The sequence below is a fragment of the Bos indicus x Bos taurus genome, chromosome 15 (assembly GCF_003369695.1).
Source record: "Bos indicus x Bos taurus breed Angus x Brahman F1 hybrid chromosome 15, Bos_hybrid_MaternalHap_v2.0, whole genome shotgun sequence".
NCBI classification, from domain to species: domain Eukaryota; kingdom Metazoa; phylum Chordata; class Mammalia; order Artiodactyla; family Bovidae; genus Bos; species Bos indicus x Bos taurus.
The window spans coordinates 1,409,482-1,423,670 of NC_040090.1; the positions used below are offsets into that span (position 1 = coordinate 1,409,482).

At 41.2% G+C, this 14,189-nt stretch overlaps 1 protein-coding gene across 1 annotated transcript; it reads left to right on the plus strand.

Moving 5' to 3' along the window:
• Positions 1–11,699: 11,699 nt before the first annotated feature.
• Positions 11,700–12,643, plus strand: LOC113904612 (olfactory receptor 5AN1-like). The gene has a single exon (XM_027561741.1). The coding sequence runs from the start codon at positions 11,705–11,707 to the stop codon at positions 12,641–12,643; it is 939 nt and encodes a 312-aa protein (XP_027417542.1). The 5' UTR covers positions 11,700–11,704.
• The last annotated feature ends 1,546 nt before the right edge of the window (positions 12,644–14,189 follow it).

Below are 14,189 nucleotides of genomic sequence, written 5' to 3' on the forward strand. Positions count from 1 at the left end.
AGATTTTATTTTAATTAGGTCCCATTTGTTTATTTTTGCTTTTATTTCCAATATTCTGAGAGGTGGGTCATAGAGGATCCTGCTGTGGTTCATGTGTTTTCCCTATGTTCTCTTCTAGGAGTTTTATAATTTCTGGTCTTATATTTAGATCTGTACTCCATTTTGAGTTTATTTTTCTGTATGGTATTAGAAAGTGTTATAGTTTCATTCTTTTACAGGTGGTTGACCGCTTTTCCCAGCATCACTTGTTAAAGAGATTGTCTTTTCTCCATTGTATATTCTTGCCCCCTTTGTCAAAGATAAAGTGTCCATCAGTTCAGTTCAGTCGCTCAGTCGTGTCCGACTCTTTGTGACCCTATGAAATGCAGCACGCCAGGCCTCCCTGTCCTTCACCAACTCCCAGAGTTCACCCAAACTCATGGCCATCGAGTCAATGATGCCATCCAACCATCTCATCCTCTGGCGTCCCTTTCTCCTCCTGCCCCCAATCCCTCCCAGCATCAGGGGCTTTTCCAATGAGTCAGCTCTTCTCATGAGGTGGTCAAAGTATTGGAGTTTCAGCTTTAACATCAGTCCTTCTAAAGAACACCCAGTCCTTTAGAATGGACTGGTTGGATCTACTTGCAGTCAAGGGACTCTCAAGAGTCTTTTCCAACATCACAGTTCAAAACCATCAATTTTTTCAGTGTTCAGCTTTCTTCACGGTCCAAATTTCAAATCCATACATGATCACTGGAAAAACCATAGCCTTGACTAGACAGACCTTAGTTGACAAAGTAATGTCTCTGCTTTTGAATATGCTATCTAGATTGGTCATAACTTTCCTTCCAAGGAGTAAGCGTCTTTTAATTTCATGGATACAATCACCATCTGCAGTGACTTTGGAGCCTCAAAAAATAAAGTCTGACACTGTTTCCACTGTTTCTCCATCTATTTGCTCTGAAGTGATGGGACTAGATGCCATGATCTTAGTTTTCTGAATGTTGAGCTTTAAGCCAACTTTTTCACTCTCCTCTTTCACTTTCATCAAGAGGCTTTTGAGTGCCTCTTCACTTTCTGCCATAAGGGTGGTGTCATCTGCATATCTGAGGTGATTGATATTTCTCCCAGCAATCTTGATTCCAGCTTGTGCTTCTTCCAGCCCCGCGTTTCTCATGATGTACTCTGCATAGAAGTTAAATAAGCAGGGTGACAATATACAACCTTGACGTACTCCTTTTCCTATTTGGAACCAGTCTGTTGTTCCATGGCCCATTCTAACTGTTGCTTCCTGACCTGCATACAGGTTTCTCAAGAGGCAGATCAGGTGGTCTGGTATTCCCATCTCTTTCAGAATTTTCCACAGTTTATTGTGATCCACACAGTCAAAGGCTTTGGGATAGTCAAGAAAGCAGAAATAGGTGTTTTTCTGGAACTCTCTTGCTTTTTCCATGATCCAGTGGATGTTGGCAATTTGATCTCTGGTTCCTCTGCCTTTTCTAAAACCAGCTTGAACATCTGGAAGTTCACGGTTCATGTATTACTGAAGCCTGGCTTGGAGAATTTTGAGCATTATTTTACTAGCATGTGAGATGAGTGCAATTGTGCAGTAGTTTGAGCATTCTTTGGCATTGCCTTTCTTTGGGATTGGAATGAAAACTGACCTTTTCCAGTCCTGTGACCACTGCTGAGTATTCCAGATTGCTGGCATACTGACTGCAGCACTTTCACAACATAATCTTCTAGGATTTGAAATAGCTCGGCTGGAATTCCATCACCTCCCCTAGCTTTGTTCGTAGTGATGCTTTCTAAGGCCCACTTGACTTCACATTCCAGGATGTCTGGCTCTAGGTCAGTGATCACACCGTTGTGATTATCTGGGTCATGAAGATCTTTTTTGTACAGTTCTTCTGTGTATTCTTGCCATCTCTTCTTAATATCTTGTGCTTCTGTTAGGTCCATACCATTTCTGTCCTTTATCGAACCCATCTTTGCATGAAATGTTCCCTTGGTATCTCTAATTTTCTTGAAGAAATCTCTAGTCTTTCCCATTCTATCATTTTCCTTTATTTCTTTGGATTGATTGCTGAGGAAGGCTTTCTTATCTCTTTTTGCTATTCTTTGGAACGCTGCATTTAGATGCTTATATCTTTCCTTTTCTCCTTTGCTTTTCTCTTCTCTTCTTTTCACAGCTATCTGTAAGGCCTCCCCAGACAGCCATTTTGCTTTTCTGCATTTCTTTTCCATGGGGATGGTCTTGATCTCTGTCTCCTGTACAATGTCACGAACCTCCATCCATAGATCATCAGACACTCTGTGTATCAAATCTCATCCCTTAAAGCTATTTTTCACTTCCACTGTATAATCATAGGGAATTTGATTTAGGTCATACCCGGCTGCGACCAGTGTACTGAAGCACGGGCAGCTGCGACCGGCGCACTAAGCACGGCCAAGAGGAGGTACCCCACATCTGAGGTCAGGGGCAGTGGTCGAGAGTGCCAGGCTGCGACGGCACAGGAACAGACGAGAAGAGCTACCCAAGTCCGAGGTCAGGGGCAGCAGCTGAGAAGAGCTACTCCACATCCAAGGTCAGGGGCAGTGGCCGAGAGGAGCTACGCTACACCCTAAGCCAGGGGAGGCGGCTGGGAAGACCAACCCCACATCCAAGGAGCAGTGGCTGAGCGGGTGTAGGAGGGCCTAGAGGAGCTATCCCACATTGAAGGTCAGGAAGTGCAGTGGTGAGGAGATACCCATCGTCCAAGGAAAGGAGCAGCGGCTACGCTTTGCTGGAGCAGCCTTGAAGAGATACACCACGCACAAGGTAAGAGAAACCCAAGTAAGACGATAGGTGTTGCAAGTGGGCATCAGAGGGCAGACACGCTGAAACCATACTCATAGGAAACTAGTCAGTCTAGTCACACTAGGACCACAGCTTTGTCTAACTCAATGAAATTAAGCCATGCCCATTGGGCAACCCAAGACGGGCGGGTCATGGTGGAGAGATCTGACAGAATGTGGTCCACTGGAGAAGGGAATGGCAAACCACTTCAGTATTCTTGCCTTGAGAACCCCATGAACAGTATGAAAAGGCAAAATGATAGGATACTGAAAGAGGAACTCCCCAGGTCAGTAGGTGCCCAATATGCTACTGGAGATCAGTGGAGAAATAACTCCAGAAAGAATGAAGGGATGGAGCCAAAGCAAAAAGAATACCCAGCTTTGGATGTGACTGGTGACAGAAGCAAGGTCCGATGCTGTAAAGAGCAATATTGCATAGGAACCTGGAATGTCAGGTCCATGAATCAAGGCAAATTGGAAGTGGTCAAACAAGAGATAGCAAGAGTGAATGTTGACATTCTAGGAATCAGTGAAGTCAAATGGACTGGAATGGGAGAATTTAACTCAGATGACCATTATATCTACTACCGCGGACAGAAATCCCTCAGAAGAAATGGAATAGCCATCATGGTCAACAAAAGAGTCTGTAATGCAGTACTTGGATGCAATCTCAAAAACGACAGAATGATCTCTGTTCGTTTCCAAGGCAAACGATTCAATATCACAGTAATCCAAGTCTATGCCCCAAACAGTAATGCTGAAGAAGCTGAAGTTGAACGGTTCTATGCAGACCTATAAGACCATTTAGAACTAACACCCCAAAAAGATGTCCTTTTCATTATAGGGGACTGGAATGCAAAAGTAGGAAGTCAAGAAACACCTGGAATAACAGGCAAATTGGGCCTTGGAATACAGAATGAAACAGGGCAAAGGCTAATAGAGTTTTTCCAAGAAAATGCACTGGTCATAGCAAACACCCTCTTCCAACAACACAAGGGAAGACTCTACACATGGACATCACCAGATGGTCAACACAGAAATCAGATTATGTTCTTTGCAGACAAAGATGGAGAAGCTCTATACAGTCAACAAAAACAAGACTGGGAGCTGACTGTGGCTCGGATCATGAACTCCTTATTACCAAGTTCAGACTTAAATTGAAGAAAGTAGGGAAAGACACCAGACCATTCAGGTATGACCTAAATCAAATCCCTTATGATTATACAGTGGAAGTGAGAAATAGATTTAAGGGCCTAGATCTGATAGAGTGCCTGATTAACTATGGAAAGAGGTTATGACATTGTACAGGAGACAGGGATCAAGACCATCCCCATGGAAAAGAAATGCAAAAAAGCAAAATGGCTGTCTGAGGGGGCCTTACAAGTAGCTGTGAAAAGAAGATAAGTGAAAAGCAAAGGAGAAAAGGAAAGATGTAAGCATCTAAATGCAGAGTTCCAAAGAATAGCAAGAAGAGATAAGAAAGCCTTCCTCAGTGATCAATGCAAAGAAATAGAGGAAAACAACAGAATGGGAAAGACTAGAGATCTCTTCAAGAAAATTAGAGATACCAAGGGAACATTTCATGCAAAGATGGGTTTGATAAAGGACAGAAATGGTATGGACCTAACAGAAGCACAAGATATTAAGAAGAGGTGGCAAGAATACACAGAAGAACTGTACAAAAAAGATCTTCATGACCCAGATAATCACGATGGTGTGATCACTGACCTAGACCCAGACATCCTGGAATGTGAAGTCAAGTGGGCCTTAGAAAGCATCACTATGAACAAAGCTAGAGGAGGTGATGGAATTCCAGCTGAGCTATTTCAAATCCTGGAAGATGATGCTGTGAAAGTGCTTTATTCAATATGCCAGCAAATGTGGAAAACTCAGCAGTGGCCACAGGACTGGAAAAGGTCATTTTTGATTTCAATCCCAAAGAAAGGCAATGCCAAAGATGCTCAAACTACTGCACAATTACACTCATCTCACATGCTAGTAAAGTAATGCTCAAAATTCTCCACACCAGGCTTCAGCACTACGTGAACCATGAACTTCCTGATGTTCAAGCTGGTTTTAGAAAAGGCAGAGGAACCAGAGATCAAATTGCCAACATCCACTGGATCATGGAAAAAGCAAGAGAGTTCCAGAAAAACATCTATTTTCTGCTTTCTTGATTATGCCAAAGCCTTTGACTGTGTGGATCACAATAAACTGTGGAAAATTCTGAAAGAGATGGGAATACCAGACCACCTGACCTGCCTCTTGAGAAATCTGTATGCAGGTCAGGAGGCAACAGTTAGAACTGGCCATGGAACAACAGACTGGTTCCAAATAGGAAAAGGAGTTCGTCAAGGTTGTATATTGTCACCCTGCTTGTTTAACTTCTATGCAGAGTACATCATGAGAAACGCGGGGCTGGAAGAAGCACAAGCTGGAATCAAGATTGCTGGGAGAAATATCAATCACCTCAGATATGCAGATGACACCACCCTTATGGCAGAAAGTGAAGAGGCACTCAAAAGCCTTTGATGAAAGTGAAAGAGGAGAGTGAAAAAGTTGGCTTAAAGCTTAACATTCAGAAAACGAAGATCATGTCATCCGGTCCCATTACTTCTTGAGAAATAGATAGGGAAACAGTGGAAACAGTAGCTGACTTTATTTTTGGGGGCTCCAAAATCACTGCAGTTGGTGACTGCAGCCATGAAATTAAAAGACGCTTACTCCTTGGAAGGAAAGTTATGACCAACCTAGATAGCATATTCAAAAGCAGAGACATTACTTGCCAACTAAGGTCTGTCTAGTCAAGGCTATGATTTTTCCAGTGGTCATGTATGGATGTGAGGGTTGGACTGTGAAGAAGGCTGAGCGCCAAAGAATTGATAGTTTTGAACTGTGATGTTGGAGAAGACTCTTGAGAGTCCCTTGGACTGCAAGGAAATCCAACCAGTCCATTCTGAAGGAGATCAGCCCTGGGATTTATTTGGAAGGAATGATGCTAAAGCTGAAACTCCAGTACTTTGGCCACCTCATGCGAAGAGTTGACTCATTGGAAAATACTCTGATGCTGGGAGGGATTTGAGGCAGGAGGAGAAGGGGACGACAGAGGATGAGATGGCTGGATGGCATCACTGACTCGTTGGACGTGAGTCTGAGTGAACTCTGGGAGTTGGTGATGGACAGGGAGGCCTGGCGTGCTGCAATTCATGGGGTTGCAAAGAGTTGGACACAACTGAACGACTGAACTCAACTGAACTGAATGATCTAGTGGTTTTCCCTACTTTCTTCAATTTAAATATGAATTTGGCAATAAGGAGTTCATGATCTTAGCCTCAGTCAGTTCTCAGTCTTATTTTTGCTGACTGTAGAGAGCTTCTCCATCTTTGGCTACAAAGAATATAATCAATCTGATTTCAGTGTTGACCATCTGGTGATGTCCATGTGTAGAGTCTTCTCTTGTGTTGTTGGAAGAGGGTGTTTGCCATGACCAGTGCATTCTCTTGGCAAAACTCTATTAGCCTTTGCCCTGCTTCATTCTGTATTCCAAGGCCAATTTTGCCTGTTACCTCAGGTGTTTCTTGACTTCCTACTTTTGCATTCCAGTCCCCTATAGTGAAAAGGACATCTTTTTTGGGTGTTAGTTCTAAAAAGTCTTGTAGGTCTGCATAGAAATATTCAACTTCAGCTTTTTCAGTGTTACTGGTTGAGACATAGACTTGGATTACTGTGATATTGAATGGTTTGCCTAGGTGTTCATAGGTGCATGGATTTATCTCTGGGGTTTCTGTTTTGCTCAATTGATCTATATTTCTGTCTTTGTGTCAGTACCATACTGTCTTAATGACTGTGGCTTTTTAATAGAGCCTGAAGTCAGGCAGGTTGATTCCTCCAGTTCCATTCTTTTCTCTCAAGATTTCTTTGGCTATTTGAGGTTAGGGTTAGGGTTTTTGTATTTCCATACAGATTGTGAAATTATTTGTTCTAGCGCTGTGAAAAATACTGTTGCTAGCTTGATTGGGATTGCATTGAATCTATAGATTGCTTTGGGTTGTATACTCATTTTCACTATATTGATTCTTCCAATCCATGAACACGGTATATTTCTCCATCCATTAGTGTTGTCTTTGATTTCTTTCACCAGTGTTTTATAGTTTTCTATATGTAGGTCTTTTGTTTCTTTAGGTAGATATATTCCTAAGTTTTTATTCTTTTCGTTGCAATGGTGAATGGAATTTTCCCCTTAATTTCTCTATTTTCTCATTATTAGTGTATAGGAATGCAAGGGTTTTCTATGCGTTGATTTTATGTCCTTCAGCTTTACTATATTCATTGATTAGCTCTAGTAATTTTCTGGTGGAGTCTTTAGGGTTTTCTATGTAGAGGATCATGTCATTTGCAAACAGTGAGAGTTTTACTTCTTCTTTTCCAATTTGGATTCCTTTTATTTCTTTTTCTGCTCTGATTTCTGTGGCCAAAACTTCCAAAACTGTGTTGAATAGTAATAGTGAAAGTGGGCACCCTTGTTTTGTTCCTGACTTTGTGGAAATGCTTTCAATTTTTCAGTATTGAGGATAATGTTTGCTGTGGGTTTGTCATATATAGCTTTTATTATGTTGAGGTATGTTCCTTCTATTCTTGCTTTCTGGAGAGTTTTTATCATAAATGGATGCTGAATTTTATGAAAGGCTTTCTCTGCATCTATTGAGATAATCATATGGCTTTTATTGTTCAATTTGTTAATGTGGTGTATTACATTGATTGATTTGTGGATATTGAAAAATCTTTGCATCCCTGGGATAAAGACCACTTGGTCATGATGTATGATCTTTTTAACGTGTTGTTGCATTCTGATTGCTAGAATTTTATTAGGATTTTTGCATCTATGTTCATCAGTGATATTGGCCAGTAGTTTTCTTTTTTTGTGGCATCTTTTTCAGGTTTTGGTATTAGGGTGATGGTGGTCTCATAGAATGAGTTTGGAACTTTACCTTCCTCTGCAATTTTCTGGAAGAGTTTGAGGAGGATAGGTGTTAGGTCTTCTCTAAATTTTTGGTAGAATTCAACTGTGAAGCTGTCTGGACCGGGGCTTTTGTTTGCTGGAAGATTTCTGATTACAGTTTCAATTTCCATGCTTGTGATGTGTCTGTTAAGATTTTCTATTTCTTCCTGGATCAGTTTTGGAAAGTTGTCCTTTTCTAAGAATTTGTCCATTTCTTCCAAGTTGTCCATTTTATCGGCATATAATTGCTGATAGTAGTCTCTTATGATCCTTTGTATTTCTGTGTTGTCTGTTGTGATCTCTCCAGTTTCATTTGTAATTTTATTGATTTGATTTTTCTCCTTTTGTTTCTTGGTGAGTCTGGCTAATGGTTTGTCAATTTTATTTATCCTTTCAAAGAACCAGCTTTTGGCTTTGTTGACTTTTGCTATGGTCCCTTGTTTCTTTTGCATTTATTTCTGCCCTAATTTTTAAGATTTATTTCCTTCTACTAACCCTGGAGTTCTTCATTTCTTCCTATTCTAGCTGCTTTAGGTGTAGAGTTAGGTTATTTATTGGACTTTTTTCTTGATTCTTGAGGTATGCCTATATTGCTATGAACTTTCCCCTTAGCATTGCTTTTACAGTGTCCCACAGGTTTTGGGTTGTTGTGTTTTCATATTCATTTGTTTCTATGCATATTTTGATTTCTTTTTTGATTTCTTCTGTGATTTGTTGGTTATTCAGCAGCGTGTTGTTCAGCCTCCATATGTTGGAATTTTTAATAGTTTTTCTCCTGTAATTGAGGTCTAATCTTACTGTGTTGTGGTCAGAAAAGATGGTTGGAATGATTTCAATGTTTTTGAATTTACCAAGGCTAGATTTTTGGCCCAGGATGTGATTTATCCTGGAGAAGGTTCCGTGTGAGCTGAGAAAAATGTTGAAATTCATTGTTTTGGGATGAAAAGTCCTATAGATACCAATTAGGTCTAACTGGTCTATTGTATCATTTAAAGTTTGTGTTCCCTTGTTAATCTTCTGTTTAGTTGATCTATCCATAGGTGTGATTGGGGCATTAAGGTGTCCTACTATTATTGTGTTATTGTTAATTTCTCCTTTCATACTTGTTAGCATTTGTCTTACATATGGTGGTGCTCCTATGTTGGGTGCATATATATTTATGATTGTTATATCTTCTTCTTGGATTGATCCTTTGATCATTATGTAGTGCCCTTGTCTCTTTTCACAGCCTTTGTTTTAAAGTCAATTTTATCTGATATGAGTATTGCTACTCCTGCTTTCTTTTTGTCTCTATTTGCGTGGAATATCTTTTTCCAGACCTTCACTTTCAGTCTGTATGTGTCCCTTGTTTTGATGTGGGTCTCTTGTAGACAACTATATATATAGGGGTCTTTTTATCCATTCAGCCAGTCATTGTCTTTTGGTTGGGGCATTCAACCCATTTACATTTAAGGTAATTATTCATAAGCATGATTCCGTTGCCATTTACTTTATTGTTTTGGGTTCATGTTTATACACACTTTCTGTGTTTCCTGTCTAGAGAAGATCCTTTATCATTTTTTGGAGAGCTGGTTTGGTGGTGCTGAATTCTCTCAGCTTTTGCTTGTCTGTAAAGCTTTTGATTTCTCCTTCATATTTGAATGAGATCCTTGCTGAGTACAGTAATCTGGGCTGTAGATTATTTTCTTTCATCACTTTAAGTATGTCCTGCCATTCCCTCCTGGCCTGAAGAGTTTCTATCGAAAGATCAGCTGTTACTCTTATGGGAATCCCCTTGTGTGTTATTTGTGGTTTTTCCCTTGCTGCTTTTAATATTTGTTCTTTGTGTTTGATCTTTGTTAATTTGATTAATATGTGTCTTGGGGTGTTTTGCCTTGAGTTTATCCTGTTTGGAACTGTCTGGGTTTCTTGGACTTGGGTGATTATTTCCTTCCCCATTTTAGGAAAATTTTCAACTATTATCTCCTGAAGTATTTTCTCATGGTCTTTCTTTTTGTCTTCTTCTTCTGGGACTCCTGTGATTCGAATGTTGGGGCATTTAACATTGTCCCAGAGGTCTCTGAGATTGTTCTCATTTCTTTTAATTCGTTTTTCTTTTTTCCTCTCTGAATCACTTATTTCTACCATTCTATTTTCTACCTCACTGATCCTACCTTCTGCATCCATTATTCTACTATTTGTTCCCTCTAGGGTGTTTTTGATCTCGTTTATTGCATTATTCAGTATATATTGACTCTTTTTTATTTCTTCTAGGTCCTTGTTAAATCTTTCTTGCATCTTCTCAATCCTTGTCTCCAGGCTATTTATCTGTGATTCCATTTTGTTTTCAAGATTTTGGATCATTCTGACTATCATTATTCGGAATTCTTTATCAGGTAGATTCCCTATCTCTTGCTCTTTTGTTTGGTCTGGTGGGCATTTATCCTGTTCCTTTACCTGCTGGGTATTCCTCTGTCTCTTCATCTTGTTTATATTGCTGTGTTTGGGGTAGCCTTTCTGTATTCTGGCAGTTTGTGGAGTTCTCTTTATTGTGGCGTTTCCTCAGTGTGGGTGGGGTTTTACGGGTGGCTTGTCGAGGTTTCCTGGGAAGGGAAGGTTGTGTTGGTGTTCTGGTGGGTGGAGCTGGATTTCTTCTCTTGAGTGCAATGAGGTGTCCGGTAATGAGTTATGAGATGTCAGTGGGTTTGGAATGAGTTCGGGCAGCCTGTATATTGAAGCTCAGGGCTGTGTTCCTGTGTTGCTGGAGAATTTGCATGGTACGTCTTGCTCTGGAACTTTTTGGCCCTTAGGAGGTGCTTGGTTTCAGTGTAGGTATGGAGGCATTTGATGAGCTCCTGTCAATTAATGTTCCCTGCAGTCAGGAGTTCTCTGGTGTTCTCAGGATTTGGACTTAAGCCTCCTGATTCTGATTTTCAGTCTTATTTTTAGAGTAGCCTCAAGATTTCTCCATCTATACAGCACCCTTGATAAAACATCTGGGTTGCATCTGCACGGCCTGCTAGTCCCTCTGTATTTGGGGTCCAGGAAATCAGATGACCGTAGGGTCTCCATCTGGGGCACCCTTGGCATGCCTCCCCGAATCCAGGGGGCTGCACCAGCTCCATAAACAGGGTAATTTTTTATGAGCAAAGAAGAAATTTTTGAAAACCCGTATGGGTGACCATCATGGGAAGAAGGGCTAATTCAAATTTATCCTGAAATGATGCTGCTTTTCCTTTTATTATTATAAAGCAACAGTCACATATATTAAATCATCAGAGGTCTTTAAAATCCCTGTTGTTTTAACCAAAGGTTTCTTCATCATACACAAGCACAAAATTTCAATTGCTTTGGCAGAGATAGAGTGTGCTTTATTTCAAAGCTTCAGTCAATTAAAAAATATGCCTTTTAATGTTTGTGAGACCTCATAAAATAATTTGGCTTCCCTTGGGGCTCAGCTGGTAAAGAATCTGCCTGAAATTCTGCAACTGCAGAGACACCAGTTCAATTCCTGGGTTGGGAAGATCTGCTGGAGAAATGATAGGCTACTCAATCCACTCTTCTTGGGCTTCCCTGCTGGCTCAGCTGTTAAAGAATCTGCTTGCAATGTGGGAGACCTGGGTTCAATCTATGGGTTGGGAAGACTCCCTGGAGTAGGGAAAGGCTACCCACTCCAGTATTCTGGCCTGGAGAACTCCATGGACTCTGTAGTCCATTGAACACTGAGAAGGCATTTCTGGACAAGTCAAGATGAAAAGCTGGGGTCTCGCCCTAGGACAGTGGAGCATTTCCACTTTTCCAGTGCTCAATGGGGGGAAAATATGGTATATATGAGACTTGTAATGCTATCATTTCATGAGTAGGCAATGTATTCTCTTGTCTCTTCTCGAGTTTAGGAGCATCAAGCCAATGATTGGAGGAGGAAATATCACAGAGATCACTCATTTTATCCTGTTGGGATTCTCAGATTTTCCCAGAATCATAGTAGTGCTCTTTGTCGTGTTCCTGGTGATATACATTTTGACCCTGACTTGGAACCTGTCGCTTCTCATCTTAATAAGGATGGACTCCCACCTCCACACCCCCATGTACTTCTTTCTCAGTAACCTGTCCTTCATGGACATCTGCTATGTGACTTCCACAGCCCCAAAGATGCTCTACGAATTCTTCCAGAGGCGGCAAATTATCACCTATGTGGATTGTGTTATTCAGAATTTCATATTCTCCACCATGGGGCTGAGTGAGTCTTGCCTCATGACCGCCATGGCTTATGACCGATATGCTGCCATTTGTAACCCACTCCTCTATTCGTCAGTCATGTCGCCTGCTCTCTGCGGTCGGATGGTGCTGGGATCCTACTTGGCTGGACTCTCTGCTACTGTATTCCAGTTGTGTTTCATGCTCCAGCTCCACTTCTGTGGGCCTAATGTCATCAACCACTTCTTCTGTGACCTGCCCCAGCTGTTAGTTTTATCCTGCACTGACACTTTCTTTTTACATCTCTTAACTGTAATATTAACAATGATCTTTGGGATAGTAAATGTTTCCGTTATCATGATATCCTATATCTACATTGTCATCTCCATCATGAAGATCACGACCTCAAGCGGCAGGTCCAAGGCTTTCAACACCTGTGCTTCCCATCTGACAGCAGTTACTCTCTTTTATACCTCAGGTATGTTTGTCTATTTGAGTTACAGCTCTGGTGGTTCCTCCAGCTTTGACAGATTTGCGTCATTCTTCTACACTGTGATGATTCCCATGTTGAATCCCTTGATATACAGTCTGAGGAACCAAGAAATCAAAGATGCCTTGAGAAGGTTGCAAAAGAAGAGTAGGTATTGCTGAGGCCACAGATTCTGAGATTTCAGATGGATTTTTCCTGTCAGAGTCACCTTACACAATAACATTCTTATGAATGAAGTATAACAAAAGACATACTGCTTTTAGACCAAGAAAGCTTAATTTGACACATAATATCCCCAAATGGATCAACAGTTGGATCATGCTACACAAACAGTATTTTTACATCCGAGGGCCTCATTACTTTCAGCCTACATGAAGAGAGGCCTCATCATTTATTGATACATCCACAAGTATTTGTGAAACACTGGAGTTTAGTGCCTTGTTGCTTCTTTTTCGATTCTGAGAGGGAGCCCTGTTCCATCTCGGGCTTCTGACCCTGAAGGAGAGACAGCTGACAGAGGCCTCAGGAGTGTGTAAACCTCGTCTCCCAGATATTCTGACACAACATAATCCGGACGTGGTGGTGGCCATTGTTTTTTCTGTGTTTCTGATGAAAATGTACGCAGAGAGGGAACATACCTTTGGGCAGAAACAAGTGTACTATTGGCCTGATTGGGCTTCCCTGGTGGTTCAGCTGGTAGAGTCTGCCTGCAATGTGGGAAACCTGGGTTTGATCTCTGGGTTGAGAAGATCCCCTGAAGAAGCGAAAGGCTACCCACTCCAGTATCCTGGCCTGGAGAAGTCCATGGACTCTACAGTCCATGGGGTCGCAAAGAGTCAGACACAACTGAGCGACTTTCACTTCACTTCACTTCACTTCACTTCACTTCACTTCACTTCACTTCATTGGCCTGATTGTGCCTCCTGGAAAGACGAGCATGACATAGCTTATGTTTGTGTAAGTCCTTCTCAGGGACAATTACCTAATAGTTTGGGGGTATATCCTGGGCTCCACCACTCTAATAAGGCAGAGGTGATGTGAATTATACAGAGGAAACGAATGAAGCATGTGTTCCCTTCAGTGCCATTTACTCATGAGTTCCATGATGTAATTTCTTGCTTGCAGTGTAGAATGGGGAGTTCTCATGGGGATGATATTAAAAATCTATGTCACAGTCAATAGAGATTTCTGATATTGTAGGACTCAAATCTCTCTCTCTCTCTCCCATTAAATTTGGAAATTTCACCCTAGATGGCAGGCTTCCCAGGTGGTGCTAGTGATAAAGAATCTGCCTGCCAATGCAGGAAATGCAAGAGACACACATGTGATCCCTGGGTTTGCAAGATCCCTTGGAGTAGGAAATGGCAACCCACTTCAGTATACTTGCCTGGAAAAATCACATGAGCAGAGGAGCCTGGTGGGCTACAGTGCATGGGACTGCAGAATCAGATGCAGCTGAGCACACCCTTGTTGGACATAGACAGTGTGATCATGCTACCAAATAATTTCTGCTATTCCAAGCATTTGAACATGTTTGATGTGATGAGAATTGTGAGAATTCATGGACATAATAAAGTTACTAAATATTTCATACTGTAGACCAAGAATGAATATGAAAAATTGGTATAAATTCTTTTCTTTTATCTGTGTTCAACATTTTATGTCCCAGAAACTTGTGGTTGTATGGTGTGTAATAATGGTTGGAGT